We start from the raw sequence: 17,936 nt of genomic DNA, 5'->3' as shown, positions 1-17,936 counted from the left end.
CTCTTACAGACCTGGTAATTTGGGAGAAGGGCAGAGGTCAGTGGAGCAAACAATATTCTTCTCTGACTTGGATTATGGTCTGAGCGCAAAACTGCTTCCAGGGTGACAATGCTTGGCTCAGGCTGAAGGCAACAACATAGGCCACCGAAATTTGTACTCCAGACCTTATAGTTATGAACTTTGGCAGCATCTCTTCTCGGATGTCTCTTTATAACACCCAAACATTTAATACCATGAAGCATTGAGAATGTTATTTTATATACAGTTAAGCATCTATTAATATTTAAAGAAGAAAATACTTGAAGATGCTGCCACTTGCTGCAATTGCAGATGAGTCTGGGCATCTTCAACAGAAGAGTCGGCGGTGCAGTGTAAGTTGGTTTGTAGATAGGAGCAGTCACAACTTCTGCTCCCAACTTAATGTAACTGAGCTATAACTTTTTTCTATCAGCCTCCTCTACCAACAGAAGAAAGTGAATTGCAGGAAAAAGCTGCCAACTGTTAGAAAAAAATTAAGTGATTCTCCAGTCATTAAGTACTCAAATACCTGCTTTTTCATGCTGGCATGGGATGACCGGAGATGCCACAATAGAAGAAAAAAGGCTTATGGGAAAGATAGCTTGTCTGCAAGACACTATCCCTCCAATGACACTTCAATATTTATCCCAGGAGGCATGTCTCTTATCAAGATCCAACGCAGACTCGCTCAATTTTGTCCCAGATTACTGGAAGATGGGACAAATTTGTTCAGTTTTTTGAAAAAAGTGCCTGGAAGCATTCTTCAGTTCTGTTTTCAGAGCTCTAATACTATGTGACATGAATCCTAAGAGTAGTGTGACAGTGATATCATTAGGCTTTGACAGCTAGATTTGAGTCCAGAAGTACCTTAGACACCAACCAGATCTTCAGGAGATAAGCTTTCGAGCATCAAAGATCCCTTCATTAGATACTTTTAAAGCATCGCTCTTACTAAAGGCAGCCCTTCACGAGATTTGCAAGATGATAATTTGGCTTATTCTAATCTGAACAAACCCAGCCCATACAAGAGAGTACATTTGCCAAATAGAAGCTGGTAATGTGTTTCTCTCAAATCCTAATGAAGGGGTTGGGGGGATCATTTTGAATTATAAGGTAATATAAATTAATAGTGAACTGTGGCTATTTTTCTATGAAGCATCTAACTGCAAGCTGTCTTTAACTGTCTGTACAAATGCATCAAATACATAGCATGAAGCTGTTTTAGTGCTGCACTGTTTGGCCTGTCATAAAATTAAAAACAAGAAGTCTGGATCCAACAAATGCATTCTTGTTTGCTTACTGAAATGGGAGTCCAAATTTGTCTTTGAGCAGGGGAGCTCAGAGGAGGGTTTGTGTTTGTGCCTTGCTCCAGATATGCCACAGCTTCGATGTAGTCACTCTGCTTGCTATGACTCAGAGCGAACTGAGCCTTTGCTAATGCAAGATGGGAGGCTTCTGGCATGGGGCTCTTTTCCCCCTCTATTACATAAAAGTGACATTGCTGTTTGAATGGCAACCTTTCCCCCCTTTTTTTGCTGTTAACCCCCGCCCCCCCCAGTCCAGAGATGAATGCTACATGCTGCATCTCTATTTAATTATCTGGCTGTTTGCCAAAGATGGAAAACAAGTTGACTTTGCCCCCTCAGAATCCCGCTATTTGTAATTTTTCATTACATAATAGTGTACTGTTTTATGACTTTAAAAGGACAGGAACAATGGCTCCAAACTGCTAGCTTTTAGACTTATGTAACCCATTTCTCTTTCAGTCCAGATAAATGATAATGTCTTATATGAAAAGAGGTACTTATAAGTTCTTCCTACTCAGGATCTTGGAAGTGCTGCTCTCTGCTGTGCTCTCTTCTCAGATCATGTGAAATATCATTGTCAAGGGCACCATCTATATCCTAATGCAATCAGCAGCAAAACTCTCTTTTCACTTTAGTAGCATTGAATTGTACCCAACATATGGTTTGCTGGACTGTGTATACAGCTAGTACATGGCTGGAAATAGATTTCAGAGCTTAGCACATAAGCATGATTGAGAAAAATGGCTGGAACAAGAGCAGAACCCAGAGATCAGATGGATGCATGGATTTTGAGTGTGTGCATGCATGCATGTGTGTGTGTGTGTGAGAGAGAGAGGGGGGGGGAATGGGGAGAGAAAGAGAGACTATCTGTATATTGCTGGGATACAAGGGCCCTTTCCACACAAGTCACATACAACGTTTCCAGAATATTTTCGATACCCTCACTTTACCATGATGTTTGTTTGCATTCACCCTTTCCAAACGTTTCATGGCTGTCATGAGGGTGATTTTCTTTTAAATTGCTTATTCATTGAAATACTTTGTTGACTCACTGCTTCAGTGCTTTATAGCTCTGTTTAATTTAAGGCTTCATAGATTCACCCAAAATAGCAAAACAACAACCATGAGACAACAAAAATGAGAGGTGAGGGGGAAAGGATTGAGATCAGTGAAAAAATGGTATCGAGGGGGAAGTTGGGCAATGGCACAAAGACGTGGAAAACAGCAGTGGGAAAGAAAAAACCACACTGAGAAAAAACCACACTGAAAAAAATAATAATTTTAAAGGGGTTTAATAAACTGGAGAAACTGCTTGGAATCTTTCAGAACCCAAGAGGGAAAAAAACAGCGTGAAATTCCACAGAAGAAACATTTATTTCCTGTCTGAAACCATTTAAAAATTGGTGTGTGCAAAAAAAGCCAAGGAACGACAGGGTTTTATTATTTTTTCTACTGTTGCAGTTTTCTGCTGAGGCTTCTGCCTGATCTGACTTTCAGTACATGTACTTCTACATGTCAGGGTATAGTAGTAGCTAAAGCTTTGAATGTTTGTTTTCAATATATTGATGTATTGCTATTTATTATTTTGTTAAGAAATGTTAATATTGTTGATGTTTAGTGGTGTTTGATCATTGATAACTGGGACTATGGTTTTGGGGTTGTTGCTGTTCATATTTATTTATTGTTCTTGTTTGCTGTTCATATTAATTGGTCTGTTAATTCTGTTTTGTTGGTTGTTAGCCACTCTGAGCCCTACGGGGGAGAGCGGGGTACAAGTCCAATAAATGAAAATGAAATGAGTAGTCATCAATGAAAGACAACAGATAGGTGTTATTACCAGCTGAGGATGGCTTGATAGGACCACATAGATCAGAGTGGATTGTCAAGAGGGTGCTTAGGGCATCTTTGGCTTTGCTTTGGAAATGAAGACCTAGTTGCCTTTCCTCTTAAACAACAATCACACAATTGATTATCACTGGAACCATCTTTTATAGAAACACTTGTCACCAAATCCTTGCTTTGTAGCTTCAGAATGGCACCTTTATCACGATGTGCAAACCTCCTATGCCATTGCTCGAGAGGCTTCTGATCAGAGGTTGTCTTGGCAGTGCAGGCCTGTGGTTCCTCACAGTCCAGTTCAAAGACTCCATTTTTCAGGATACCTGTAGAATACAGCTCACCTTTGTGTGAAATAGTACATACATTATTCTCAAAATGTACCTCAAATTCTTTTTCCGAAAGTGTAGGCACTCAGGAAGTTTGCTGCTAGATCTGGAGTGTACAAGACAATATCTGCAGCAATTTCATTTCCACTATCATCCAGCTGGCAATGTAAAGTAACTTTGCCCTTTCCACTCACTAGAATCTGTTTCCCATTGGCTAAATACACATTGCATCCCGCATCTGTGTCTAACTCATTGAACAGAACTGCATCTGAAGTCATGAACTTGGAAGCACCACTATCGATTATCCAAGGCTTATGTTTATCACTGGTTTGGGCAACATAAGTTATACAAAAGTTGAATTGCCTTTTAGAAGAAAAATGCCTTTGTAAATCTCTTTGTCTGTATGAGACAGCAGGATTTTGCCTGTGTAAAAACAGCAGGAGGCTGCTTTTTGTTGGTGTTAGTATTCTTATTGCACTGGCACTCCCTCTGTAGGTGGCCTGCTTTACTGCAAATGAAACAGAGAAGTGAACTCCTCTCACTGAAGGTTGCTTTCCTAGAATTAAATGGGCTAGTTCCTGCCCCCTTGACTCTCGCTTCTCTTGGAATGTAATTTGAGTCATTTCTGCCTTTGCTCTCAGAGATATAGTTCTGCTCTCAGAGATATAGTTCTCAGACTTAGTCCCAGGATTTCCTCAGAAGTACAGTCTTTGCCATTAAGGACTGAAACGAAAGCAGAATATTTTTCAGGCAATGAGCTTAAAAGCAGTGCTGTTTTTAATTCTTCCTGCAAGACTGCCAGTGGTTGCTAATTTATCAATTAAATTCAGTAACTTTTCTATATGGCAATCAGCATCTCTATGTAGTTTGATGGAGAATAGCTGTTTGAACAGACTCACTTTGCTGTTTCTGTCTTGTTCCCCAAAGAGCCTTTCCTTGGCAGTATTTTGCCCTTTTACCATGGACATAGGTAAGGGGGGGTTCTCGGGTTTGAACCCCCCCATTCATGTCCGAAGCTCCGCCCCTCCGTTTTTGAGTTTTTAAACCATTTTAGTGCTTTTTCGGTTTTTGGCCTTCAGGGGGCGCATTGTTTGGGCTAGCAGCACCAAACTTTCAGGGATTGTTTGGGGGACTCTCCTGATGATAATACCCGGGTTTGGTGAAGTTTGGTTCAGGGGGTCCAAAGTTATGGACTCCCAAAAGGGGTGCCCCCATCCTCCATTGTTTCCAATGGAAGCTAATAGAAGATGGGGTCTACACCTTTGAGGGTCCATAACTTTGGACATCCTGAACCAAACTTCACCAAACCTGGAATGTACTATCAGGAGAGTCTCTTATTGATACCACCCAGGTTTTGTGAAGTTTGGTCCAGGGAGTCCAAAGCTATGGCCCCTCAAAAGGGTGCCCCCATCCCCCATTGTTTCCAATGGGAGCTAATAGGAGATGGGGGCTACACCTTTGAGGGTCCATAACTTTGGACCCCCTGAACCAAACTTCACCAAACCTGGGTAGTATCATTAGGAGAGACTCCTAAAGATACCCTGAAAGTTTGGTGCTGCTAGCTTAACAATTGCACCCTTGACAGCAGGCACCCTCCAAATTTCCCCAGATTCTCCTTTTAAATCCACCCCCTTCGGCATGGATTTAAAGGGAGAATCTGAGGTCCTCAGTTTAGAACAGGGGTAGGGAACCTTTAACACTCAAAGAGCCATTTGGACCCGTTTTCCACGGGAAAAGAAAACACTTGGAGCCACAAATAATAAAGATAACACTGCATATATTGGGGTTTTTTACCTTTTACTCCACTCATTCTGAGAAGCGCATGGATGCACCCGCCCTGCTGCCTGCAGGGCAGGGAAGGATGGGGCCAGCGGTTCGGCCTTGCCGGCCACCGGGAAAGCGCCCGCCCCACTCGAACAAGGCGGGCAAGAGGGGAAACCCACAGCGCTGCCCAGCTGGCCTCGGGCAATTGGTGCGCCTGCCCTGCTGCCTGCAGGGTGGGCAAGGATGAAGCCGGCGGCTCGGCCTCGCCGGCCGCCAGGAAAACACCCGCCCCCGCTCCAATGGGTCAGGCAAGAGGGGAAGCCCGTGGCCTAGCCGGCCGCAGGCAATTGGTGCGCCCGCCCTGCTGCCTGCAGGGCGGGCAAGGATGAAGCCGGCGGCTCGGCCTTGCCGGCTGCCGGGAAAGCGCCCGCCCCGCTCCAAGAGGGCGGGCAAGAGGGGAAGCCGGCGGCTCAGCTCGTGGAGCCGCAGTGCAAGGACAGAAGAGCCGCATGCGGCTCTCGAGCCGCAGGTTCCCTACCCCTGGTTTAGAAGAAGAAGAAGAGTTTGGATTTACATCCACCCTTTCTCTCCTGTAGGAGACTCAGGGCTTACAATCTCCTTGCCCTTGCTCCCTCACAACAAACACCCTGTGAGGTGGGTGGGGCTGAGAGAGCTCCAAAAAGCTGTGACTAGCCCAAGGTCACCCAGCTGGCGTGTGTGGGAGTGCACAGAACAGTACCATATAGTGGGATTTTTTTGGTGCTATTTCCAGGATTTGTTTTTCAAAGTGTTCCATGTAAAAATTTGCTATTACAGGGCTAAGAGGGCTACTCATGGCTTCTCCATCTCTCTGTTCATAGAACTCATTATTCCAGAGCACTCCAAAATGGGTAAAGGTAATATATGTGGGTCAGTAGGGATGCCCATTAAGATGGAACTGCCTCTACCCTCAGCCATAGGCTGGTGGAACATCTCTGTCTTACAGGCCCTGCAAAATTGAGCCATGACTTGCAGGGCCTGTGTCTCATTTGATAGAGAGTTCCACCAGGTGGTTGAAGACAGCTGGATGTTTTTTGGGTCAGGGATCTTTAGTAAGTTGTTCCCAGTTGAGTGTAATGCTCTTTTGGGGGGGGAGGGGGGAGGAATGTAATAGGAGAGGTGGTCCCATAGGCCGTTTCCGCATGGGCAATGAATGGTGGCCTGGAGATGGTAAAAACGCCGTCTCCAGGCCGCCATTTGCACAGGGGGCGCAGCTGCATCGCAGCCGCGCCGCCCGCCCGTTGCGGAGCCGGCGTTTCCACAGAGCGCTTGGAAGCGCTCTTTTTGGGGAAACGCCGCCTCGAAGCTGCTGCCGAGCGAATGGCGAAGCTGGCTTCAGCGACACCTCTCTCCACCATTGTGGCATCTTATTTAAATGCCTTGTCCGGGCCTCAGAAGCGGCGTCATGAAGCCTGAGACGCCCGAGGAGCCTGGGGACCGCCACCCTGCGCTGCTGGAGCAAGGCGCGCAGAACCAGGGGCGTGTCCCCAGAACCTCGCGGGATGCGCTGGACGCCTGGGACATGCTGAGTCGACTGAAGCGCCCGGCACTCTCGCGGCGCTCGGCTGCCCGGGCTGTTTCTAAGACCAGCGTCGTCGAGATTCAAGGCGTCGTAAGCCACCGTTTCCGGCCGCTTCCGCCTTCGTGCGGAAACGGCCATAGGTAAAATGGTCCCAGACTATAAAGAGCTTTAAGGATTAATAACAAGATGTTGAACCTGATCTAGTACTTAATCTTCCTATAACAATGGAAGTTCTGTTTTAATGCTAAGTGTGACTATGGTTACTGTTAAAATCTCAATTCAACCCTGAACTTACTAGCTTACTAGCCCCCCCCCCCCCCGCCAATGTATAATTATAATTATGTTTGTAAGAATGACTGTGATGGAAAAAAGAATTTCTGTGAACCATTTTAACTTGGTTCTTTGCCCATACCAGGGGTTCCCAGTGTGGTGCCTGTGGGTGCCATGGTGCCCTCTGATATCGTTTTCTGGTGCCCACCAAGTGCTTTTAGAAATTGGGCAGGGCTAGGTAGGATTTTTGACTAGCAGGTTTTCTGATTGTAGAGATTAAAAAAGCTTTTGCCTGAAACACTGAAGAGTATTAATTAGAGTTATATAAAACCTCACTCACTGACATTTTTTTATTAGCTCTGCTTCTATGGCAGCTATTTTGTTCCAGGCTTCTCCTGCTGCAGCAACTTTTTTGTGACTTGTTCCACCTCCTGTGGCAGCCATTTTGTGATTGTGTCCACTACCCTGTGTCAGAATTCCAAAGGTTAGTAGGTTGGAAATCCCTGTCCTAGACGACCAATTTTCTCAAAAAGGTTGGAGATTCCTGTCCTAGACAACCAATTTTCTCTTGTGCTCCTCCTTCTTTGTTTTTTGTTCTGAATTTAAATGTGCAGTTTTGTGATATTTTGGTTGGCCCCAATAAAGGTACTACACAGTGTTAGTCTGCAGACCAATGCAGAAACTTGCAATTTTTTGACACTCCACATGCTGTATAAATGATTATACCTTATATACTCGCATATAAGTCTACATTTTCAGCACACTTTTTTGTGCTGAAAAAGCCCCCCTAGACATATACGTGAGTGAGGGTCCCACTTAATTCTTGTGTGGTATTCCCCCTCTCCCATCTTTGCTCTCTCCTGCCTTCTTCTCTGCCTTCCCCCTTTCAGCCGCTTTCTCTGCCTCTGCCTTCTTCTTGGCGGCGGCCGGCCCCGGCTCTTGGCGGGTGACAGCCAGTCAACCTGGGTGAGCTGGACAAGCTGCGGGATGGAGATGTCGGTGGCAGAGAACTTGGGATTGGTGAGATGGGAGGGTCAGTGGCAGAGACCCCCAAATGGTGCCCGACGTATCTATTTTTATTTTTGAAATTTACCAGTAGCTGCTGCATTTCCCACCCTAGACTTATACTCGAGTCAATAAGTTTTCCTGGTTATTTGTAGTAAAATTAAATGTCTTGACTTATATTCGGGTCGACTTATACATGAGTATATACGGTAATTATTATTTACTACCACTACTTCTATTATTATATCAATACAAATAGAATAGCTAATTGCTGTGCGTTGCTGCAGATAATTAGAGTGTTGAGTTTTTGGTGTGGGGAGATTCATTTCACCCATGAAGACTGCTAGGAGGGAAGAGCTGACCTTGCATCACCCCTAGTCTAGTTTTTCCAAATTAGTTGGCCTCCAGACTTCATGCAGAAGACATAACTGCTTCTGTCATGCAGGTGATTGATGTACATACTTATTTAAGCAGCTGTGTACACAGTGGTTGGTTGGGCCAGTAAACACAGATGTTTAAAGTTGTGGCTGTTACATCAACCCTTTGTATTGGTGGTAAAGCTTAGCTGACCATGTCTGCCACATAAATATTGAGCTGCTGATTATGTGTGGTATGCCTGCCATTTTGGCTTTTGACATATACATTAGAAAACTATTGTATAAAGTGCCATGGAACCCCTGGAAGATTTCTGTGGAAAGGAAGGCAATTTCTGCCAATTTCCCCCTCTTGATGAAGACCTCTTGTGGTATTCTTTGGGAGGAGGAGGAGGAGGAGGAGGAGGAGGAGTTCACTGTCTACCAGAATCAGCATTTTGCAGGGCATTTTGTGCTGTAGAAAATGTGGGGAAGTCAGAATCATGCCATTAGCTCCCCAACTGTATATACTGAGAAGAAAAAGGCAATTTGTACTTTCATTTACATATTAAAGGATATACCATTGTGGCTTAATTTTGAGCTTTTTACCAAGGTGTAAAACTGAGTTAATCCATAGAGATGGAGGGAAGGGAGTTAGGGATGCCAACTCTGGGTTGGAAAACTCCAGGAGATTTGAAGGTGATGCCCGGGGCAGGAAGTTTCAGGAGGAGAAGGAGCTCAGCAAGGATGGGATGCCCAAGAGTCCAGTCTCCAAACCACCCATTTTCTCCGGGGTTACTAATCCATGTAGTCTAGAGATCAGCTGTAATTCTCTAGGCCTCACTTGAACATTGACAACCCTATTTGGGACTGTCACAGGACAGGGCAAGGCTATGCAGATTTTGGCAATGATGGAGATCTGTCCCTTCCCACACTTCCCTTCTTCTGCCCTTCGTGCTTGGAGCAAGCAAGGGTTGTAAATGACTGCCACCACTCTAGTTAAAGAGGGCCCAGAGCACTTCTCTGTCCTTTTCAGGCAGTTCCCTTTTTAATCAGGGAGTTCCTTGATGTATGACCAAATACAAAGGTTGAAGGAACTAAGCAGGGTGAATAAAAGACAGTTTATCACACTATAAGGGTTATGTAAATAACCGGAGGGCTCTTACTAACAGCCCTCATTGCCTGCTGCCACTCTAAAAAGCAGTAGGAGAAAAAAAAGGTTGATCTGCACAGCATATGTGTAACGGGTTGCACCCGTGATAAATGAACCCATTTCCCTTTTGTATCATTTGCATGGGTGCTGGCCCTGCAACCAGGGAATTATCCTGTTCCTCTATGTGTCTTTGTGCGAAGGCACTTCGCAAATGTTTTTTAAAAAATTGTCAGCTGGGCATGCATAGTTATGCAGCCACACAGAGAAGAGGCAATGCAGGCATCCTGATTTTCAACCAGTCAGATTGGCTGGTCCCACTGCCCATAGTGTGATTAGATGTGTCCACTGGTCTCTGGTCTATTGCCCTATCATTGATGGCCATAGCATGGACCATCCTCCCCCCACCTTCCATTCGTCCTGGTGCCCACCAATGAACAGGAGCACAATTCAGGAGCCAGGACAGCGGTGGCTGCCATGAAGCTGGAACAGCTGTGCGAGCTGTTTCTGGTGCTCTGTGACCAGCTGCTGGTCCACATGCAGCAGAGGCTGGAGGGGCTGCTGGAGCTGCTGGCTCAGAATTCCCCTCCCCAAGCTGCCTGGAGCAGCACCTACTGCAGATCCATACAATGCTAGTTCACCCTTGGAAGCACTCCCAGGGAAGCCCTCAGTCAATACTGAGGAGATAAGAGTCTGCTCAGGTCATTCTGCTGGTGCGCCCACCCTGTACCCCAGATCATGTCCCAGCAAAAGGACAGTGCCTGGGGGTGCTGCAGGACTCCAGTGGTCCCTGCCACTGTGCCATGTACCAGGGGCGTCTGTCAGTATGGGGGCACAAAGCCAGGTAGTGCACCGGCCAGCATCCCTGCCCTGGCCCTGCTGTGGTCACTGCTGTTGGGTTAGTTCCCTCCATCAGTTCTGGCAGTGAGCCACGTGCAAATGTTAGAATCCCCCAGCCCACAGCAGGGGTCCAATCAGGGGAGGGGGAAGGGGGCCCAACAAGTGGGGCAGATGCATATAGAGTAGTCTAAATTCCAGGGTTTTGTGAGGACTGGGCCATGTCATCATCATGAGCTCCATGGTTAAAGGGTAAGATAAAAATCTAATGCATCAGTCCCACTTCTTGCTACAGCTCCCGCAAAAGAGCACCCTTTCAGTGATCTCACCTCTGTGCCTTTTTGTGCCTTTCCCTCTTGCCTGTGACCGGGTGAAATGCTCCAGTCATTTTGTTTCTCCTAGGGCTGCCAATTCAACTTGAGAAATGCATGGAGATTTGGGGGCAGATCTTGGGAAGGGCAGGTTTGGGAAGGAGAAGGCACTCAGTGAGGATGTAATTCCACAAAGTCTTCCTCCAAGGGAACTGATCTCTGTAATATGGAGATCAGTTGTAATTTTGGGAAAACTCCAGGCCCTATCCGAAGGATGGCAACTTACTTTCACATTAAATTACCACCAATCATTCAGATTGTTTTTATACCCCTGGCTGAGGGGAAATAACCTTTAAGTTTCTTTAAGAGTGCATTAAAACAGAAGCTGCTATACCACCAAGCTGGGAGTAGCTCTGGCAAATATGAGTAACTTTATCCCTGGACTCCTTCTGAATCAACTCTGTAAAGCCAGATGCACAAAATGCACAGTCCAAAACAGCTCTAAATTGGATTCTGACAAACACATGGATGAGTGTAGGATGAAGTTCCTGTCCTTGTGCATTGCGGAGTCGGGAACATGGTACAGCCATAATAATGCTTGAAATAGGTAAGCTCAGGACTTCATGGCTACCATGGGATACCCAGGTTTTTTTTAGGGCTTACACATGAAAGATCTATGCTAGATCTACTTTATTTGTACTGAGCAGGTTTCCAATAATTTTTTCTCCATGTGGACAGCAGGAAGCCTCCACATTTCCACCTGACATAATGCTCATTTTGAATACCACATCTGGGATTCCTGTGGATTTCTTACGTAAACCAGATTTTTTTTAAAAAAAACCCCTTCTTTGAGCTGATTCAAACTGGGAATCGTGAAGTGGCTGTGGGAAGAGGAGGCAGAGCTCAGCTCCACTTGAAAAATAGGATGTGGCATTTCTCCCGTTTAAAGTTAGCTTTGGGTGTACTATTGTGGGGTTGTTTAGGGTTAAATGTGTTGCTTTGTACCACAGACACATGCATATCTTCAGTACACATTACTTATTAAGAGTGTTTGTCCTGCCTTTCCCTTATAGTTCAAGGTTGTTTATAACAACCATCAGATCACTGAGATAAAAACAATTTAGTCAAAGACAATCAACAGGATTACCAACAGCAGAAGAAAAATGAATCCATTAGCAACATAATAAAAACTAGATAATATCAGTTCCCCTGGAGGAAATGGCTGCTGTGGAGCGTGGGCTCTGTGACATTATGCCCTGTTGAGGTCCCTGTCCTCCACAGGCTCCACCAACTTATCTCCAGGAGTTTCCCAATCAAGAGGTGGCAACCCTACTCCCTCCCCCGCCTCCTACCGTGGGCAGACCTGGAAACGCTAAGCAGAGCAGATGACTTGGTTGCACATGTGCACATGCATGCGCACCTGCGAGCACACACACATACACTACATGCTATGATCATTTAGATTTCAGTAATCCTGGTTCAAGTACGCTACTTGTTGGATGTCTCTTCATATTGGTGTATTGACCTACACTGTGCTCATTAGATTTTCCTTCTTATGAAGCGTTATTGCTTTATACTGTGAATCATTTTAGTGAGAAAATCTGACTACAATTACAGTAAATAAATAAATACCACATAACCTTTTACTAAAAGAAAAGGTTAAGCCGGCTGCTTTAAAAGAAACTGCAAGCTTGTTTTAGGAAGCATTCCTTTCTTTGATGAATGAAGAATAGAAGGCTCTGGCTCTGGACCAGCCTCTGGCAACTGTTTTCCAAAAAGAAGACAGGGAGCGACTTAATTCCCTAGCTTGATTCTGAGCTTGCTCATGCCATGGTGGATGTGTAACATTGTGTCATGTACATAACCCCTCCTTTACTACGCGGCACTGGCTGCGTTATCTGCTGTTCTCAAAACGTCATGCGTATTCTGTTATAAAATGCACACAATAGATCGCTGAAGCATTCCTTTCTGTAAAGGAGCACAGCTTGGGAGAGAGAGAGGTAGATAGAACTGAATATGTTTTACTCGGGGATCCTCACAGAGCCAACAAGGAAGGACGTGGATATGAGGGAAGCTGCATCTCTCCGACAACAGAGAAGAATGAAGCAGGCTGTTCAGTTTAACCACAAGGACTCTGCTGACCTGCTGCCATTAGATGGGCTGAAGAAACTGGGAACTTCAAAAGACACAGTAAGATGAAGGTTCCCTTCCAATACATAAATAGATGAAATGTAGATCTAAAAGATAAATGTTAATCATGTTCTGTTAGTGTTCAATTTTTCAGGCTTTGAGGGCAATAAGCTTGGTTGCCTTTGAAAGCTGCAGGAAATTAGCATAACAATTACGTTGTTTGGGAAGGAGAGGGAGAAAAGGGGGCTTCTGTTTGTAGCAGCCTTTCCGTCACTATTTGGTTTTGTAGGGTTTTTTTTGCATTAGGAGATAAAATGGATTATGTTGTTCATGTACACTGTTGCAAAAAAGCATTTTTGTGTTTCTGTCATGTTGATGGATTGTTTTGTTAAATTATCTGGTTCAAGGCTACATGCCCACGTCTTCTATCTAACACAGGACATATTGATTTGTTACAGAATGATTTTTATATAAGAGATACAGAATATTTTAAACATGAACTAGTCAGTCTGCTGATGAAGAAGGGAGTTTTGAAATTAAAATCTAGGGATTAAAATGACTAATTACTTTTTATATGCAGTTAACTTCATCTCATTAGGGTGCAGCCAGGGTTGACCACTATTTCTGGTACAGAAGACTAGTTGATGTCAAATTCGGCTTGATTCGAATAAGTGTTTCAACTGGTGAATTATTATTTCATGTCTAAGCATAGAACAGGTTTCCTCATGCAGTGGGAAAGTAGCTTTCTTCCAGATCACACATTTTGAAAGCTCCCCAGGCTTCTTTAAATAGCAGCAAACATTAAAGCATCATTCTAACTGGGAATGAAAATATATTCAAATGAGGACATGCATACATTGGTTTTTCAATTTACTCTGGAGTTTATGTCTTACTGTACATATCACATATATATGACCTCATGATATGTGATAATAGATAATTGAATATATTGAATGATGAGGTTAAAACAACTTAACCTGGTACATTAGTTCATACCACCAAGGATTACATCTGCAATTCAGACCATATCATCACTAAAATGAGCATGTAGATATGTTGTTCCATTCATAACAAATGCATCTAAAACTGTGTCAGTCCTTAGAATAAAACAGTGTTTGCAGTTCTAAGTGATAATTCTGGGTTCACAAGGGAGACTTGAAATACTGTATTACATTATCTGCTACATCACTGTAAAGTGTTTGTTCACTCACATATTATCTTTATTTCTATTTTAATGCCGCCATATTAAGATCTAGATTGAATGGCTTTAGGCAATAAGAGAAAGGTGAAGGGAAGGAAGGTGGGAACAGAATTCATGGTTTAGGACATGGTTTGTGGAGCCTAGTTCTTGTGCAAGACCTAGAGATGTGAAGGTCAAGGAAATAAAAACCCTAGAACAAATTTTAGAAAGTTTTCCCCCAAGAATCACCCATCTCCAATTTTCTGATGTTAAAAATTGGGAAGCTTTGGGAGCCCTGAAAACATCTTATTAAATATTTTTTCTTTGAAATAAGTTAATTTCTTGGCAGAAAAGTCTAAAGACTCTTCCCCCACCCCCCACCCCATTTTCTCCATGGAAACTTTAGAGAACACTGGGGGAAAGTGAACTGAGTTTTTTTTTAATAACTGCTTTCTTCTCTCAAAATATACAGTATGAACAGCTTTTCACCCCCCCCCTTTCCATTGAAAAAATGGAGGAACTCTGAAAGAACCTCTATGAATCATATTTTTCCTGTTTGAAATGAGAAAAATGTGCTAAGATAGTATGGAATGCAGCTGTTTGCAACTGTCTCACTTTGGGATTCATTGTATTTGTAATTTTGTCTGTAGGAAACCTAGAGACATTCTAAACATGCCTACTTAGGTCTGTTCATGTCTGTCCCCATGAAAGTGTTCTTAGGATTGCTTTGTGAGGCATTTATACTTTTGAATTCCCTAAATGTCTGAATTATTACAATTTTACTTGCTAAGCTTCTAATTATGCATTTCATGCTGTTAAAACACCAACATAGGTGAGGGGTTGATAGAAAAGTTAGTATTACATATAAATTTCCCCCGAAATTTCCATTTTTCAGACATATACACACATAAACAGTGGAGACACATGTTGTTCTCCATGGCTTCAAAACTTCCAGAAATGTTACATCTCCAGACAGGCATACTTTGGGATAGAATTAAGATCTATTTCATGGTGGATTTGCTAGCAGTCTGCTCATTAAATCAAGAATAATTTCAAAAGAAAACTCAGAAATCTTTGAAATAATGTAAATGGAATAAATATCCTGGAATACATTGGATATTTAATGCCGAATTTAAAAGGAGAAAAGGGCTTTGTGTGAGTTACGAATTGTTGATGTTATTATCTGTTTTAACAATTTAGCTGTTTAGAAATTAAGGGTGAACTTTTCCCAGAAACACCTGAGATGATTCTAAGAATGCTATGTAAAATGACTTCTTAAAGCTTTGACAGCACTTCCCCATCCCCACTTGCAAACCTTGCCTGGCTTAAGTGGCTTACTGATCAGGCTTTGAAGATACAGTGAATCACAATAATACCTTTTACATGGTTTGTGATGTCATACCAAAGCTTCAAGTTACACTCAAGTGACTAAAAAAGCTGCATCATAATGTTTGTGCTGTGCATGGGAGAAAGAGACAGCCAAATCATGAAAGTGCCTGTTTAATTCTCATTTATCAGCAATGGATTCATTTGGAAGGCAGCCCCATCCTAAGGCAAAAAGGAGAGCTACTGTTAGTGACATTTGTCCCCCTCCTCTGTTACCCCTGACAAAAGCTGACATCAAGCCAGATTCAGACAATGAGAGGGTTGGGGTGGTGAGAGATTCCATGCTGCAGAATCACCTCATTCTCAAGCCTGAGCTAGGAAGGACCCGCAGAAGATGTACAAAGCTTCCAGGGTCAGCTTATGTGTACGGATTAACCCTCCATGGAACAGATGGAGGTGTTCCTGAAGCCATAGGACACTGGCAGGTACAGACTCCCTGTGCCTCCAAAGCAAAAGAGAAGCCAAAGGATTTTGTTATCCTGAACTATAAAGGAATGAAGGCTGGTCTGACAACTGCAAAGGAACATTACCTGTATCGACAGGGTCGTCAAATACATGTCCATGAACAAGATTCCAGGAGGTTTCCAAAAGATCCGCCACGTCTTCCTGATGCAATGACCTATGGGGTGCATAACCGTCATCACACTCCTATCATAGATGTTCTTCAACACAAGTTCAAGAACTTATGGTTGCAGGAACAGCGAAATGCTAATTTGGTTGAAAAACAAACAGAGACGATTAAAAAGAAAAGGTATGGGAACGTGTACTGCACATTTGCTGATATGGCGAGGAGACATCAAATACCAGTAAAGCTGGCTCCACTGTGGCACTTGCCAAGGTTTGTGAAAATAGCTGCCCATCTTGACACGTTCCCCTCTCAAGAAGATCGTGTGAATGCTTTCAAAGCCCAGGAAAAAGAAGCTCCGGTTCGACATGGCACACTTGCTCAGGGCATTTATATGCATTTATAGGACTCAGATTTCTAAAAAACTGTACAACTTGTGCCTCAAAAAGTACATTTGCCATGTACATAGTCCCTCACTGGGACTATGTGATATCATTAACTATATTAAAATGAAATTGTTTTCAATTTTTTTTTAATTATGGAAATGTAACTACAGGCAAGCCCTGACTTGGATGGCCCAGGCTAGCCTGGTCTCGTCAGATATAAGAAACTGAGCAGGGTCAGCCCTGGTTAGTACTTAGATGTGAGACCATCAGGGAATACTAGGGTCACTATGCAGAGGAAGGCGTTGACAAATCATCTCTGTTTGTCTCTGGCCTTGAAAATCCTACTGGTATTCTGTAGGTTGACTGTGACTTGATGGCCCGTACACCCACAAGTACAGGCAGAAAGCATTGTATTGCTAATTTACCTTAAGGCTGGTACAAGCAAAGAAGCAGAAAAGGAAAACAGCTGCTTAGTTGCGTTATAACAACTGTTGGCACTGACAAAGTGCACACAATTGACCATTGCTGCTACACCTGCCATAACCAGTCTCCATAGACAGCGGGATGGTAGTGTTGCATACGTCTATTAAATAATGAAATAAGCAGATCAGATAGGCACAAGACTGGGAATAACTCTTCAAGGCACCCAAGAACCTAAAGTATAAACATAAACCTGCCCTCTAGATAACTAGGCACAACAGCAGCTGTCATGTCTTAGCATAGTAAGATGTCACACAACAAATGGCTTTACAGTGTTGAAGTTACATAGGTCTTTGGGATTCTCTTCCTAACAAAAATGGAGGCTATAGAATGATAAGTTGGAGGCTGAGGGGGGAGGGAGGGAGGGAGAAGGGGAAAATCATTAGCAAACCCATTTCATTGCGCCATTGCTAAATTCCAGCAGTGTATCTTGGTCTCAATTATAGGAAGCTAGTGCTACAGTGCATTTGCGGCATTGTGAGGCTCTGAGTGAAGTGAGGAGGAGCAATTTATGTAGCCCTAAACATGAACAGCAGAATGCTATAGTGTAGGCAGTTGGACCACTCCTCCCACAAAGAGGTGCCATAGAGGCATGGGGGTCAAAGACTGGCATAAAAGCAAGATACTGCTCCCCACAAAATGGATGCCTTGGAGAGTTTTGGAATCCATCTTGTATGTCAAGCCAGAGCAGGAAGGTGGTCTTTATAGAGAAGTTAGTCAGAGGGAAAAAAATCAGGATTAGAGTTGAGCTGGCAGGACAGCTTGGAGCAAATACATTATAAGTTCTTTGTCTTCAGTAAGGTCAGTAGACCAGGGCTGGAGATGGGAACACTTTCCACAGCATAAGGCATTGTTTCACCTTAATTCTTTCAGGAAGGGTGTGAGGTATGTATTTTTCAAGGCAGAGGGCAAAACCAGACAAAATTTTCTGTCCTGTGAGTACATCAGCCAATGCAGAGAATGGGCACCCCATCTTGGCTCTGCACTGTTAGATGCCCCAAGTATCAGTAAGAAGGGTAGGGCTGGAAAACAGGGCTCTCACAACCCATCATGGGTTGTTCTGCCGAC

The 17,936-nt window shown here is 43.8% G+C and overlaps 1 protein-coding gene across 3 annotated transcripts in view; it reads left to right on the top strand.

Annotated features, from left to right (window-relative positions):
- The first annotated feature begins 12,605 nt into the window (after positions 1-12,605).
- NRIP3 (nuclear receptor interacting protein 3) overlaps positions 12,606-17,936 on the top strand; it is a 38,915-nt gene continuing 33,584 nt past the window's right edge. The window contains exon 1 of one of the 3 annotated variants that reach the window (XM_048484438.1): positions 12,606-12,931. In XM_048484438.1, the coding sequence (XP_048340395.1) occupies positions 12,758-12,931 (174 nt within the window). In that variant the 5' untranslated portion in view covers positions 12,606-12,757. The remainder of the gene's footprint in view (positions 12,932-17,936) is intronic. The other 2 variants (XM_048484437.1, XM_048484439.1) reach the window with 2 other exon arrangements.

This window comes from Sphaerodactylus townsendi, linkage group LG02 (genome assembly GCF_021028975.2).
Source record: "Sphaerodactylus townsendi isolate TG3544 linkage group LG02, MPM_Stown_v2.3, whole genome shotgun sequence".
Classification (NCBI taxonomy): Eukaryota; Metazoa; Chordata; class Lepidosauria; order Squamata; family Sphaerodactylidae; genus Sphaerodactylus; species Sphaerodactylus townsendi.
This window is presented reverse-complemented; position numbering and strand designations above follow the sequence as displayed.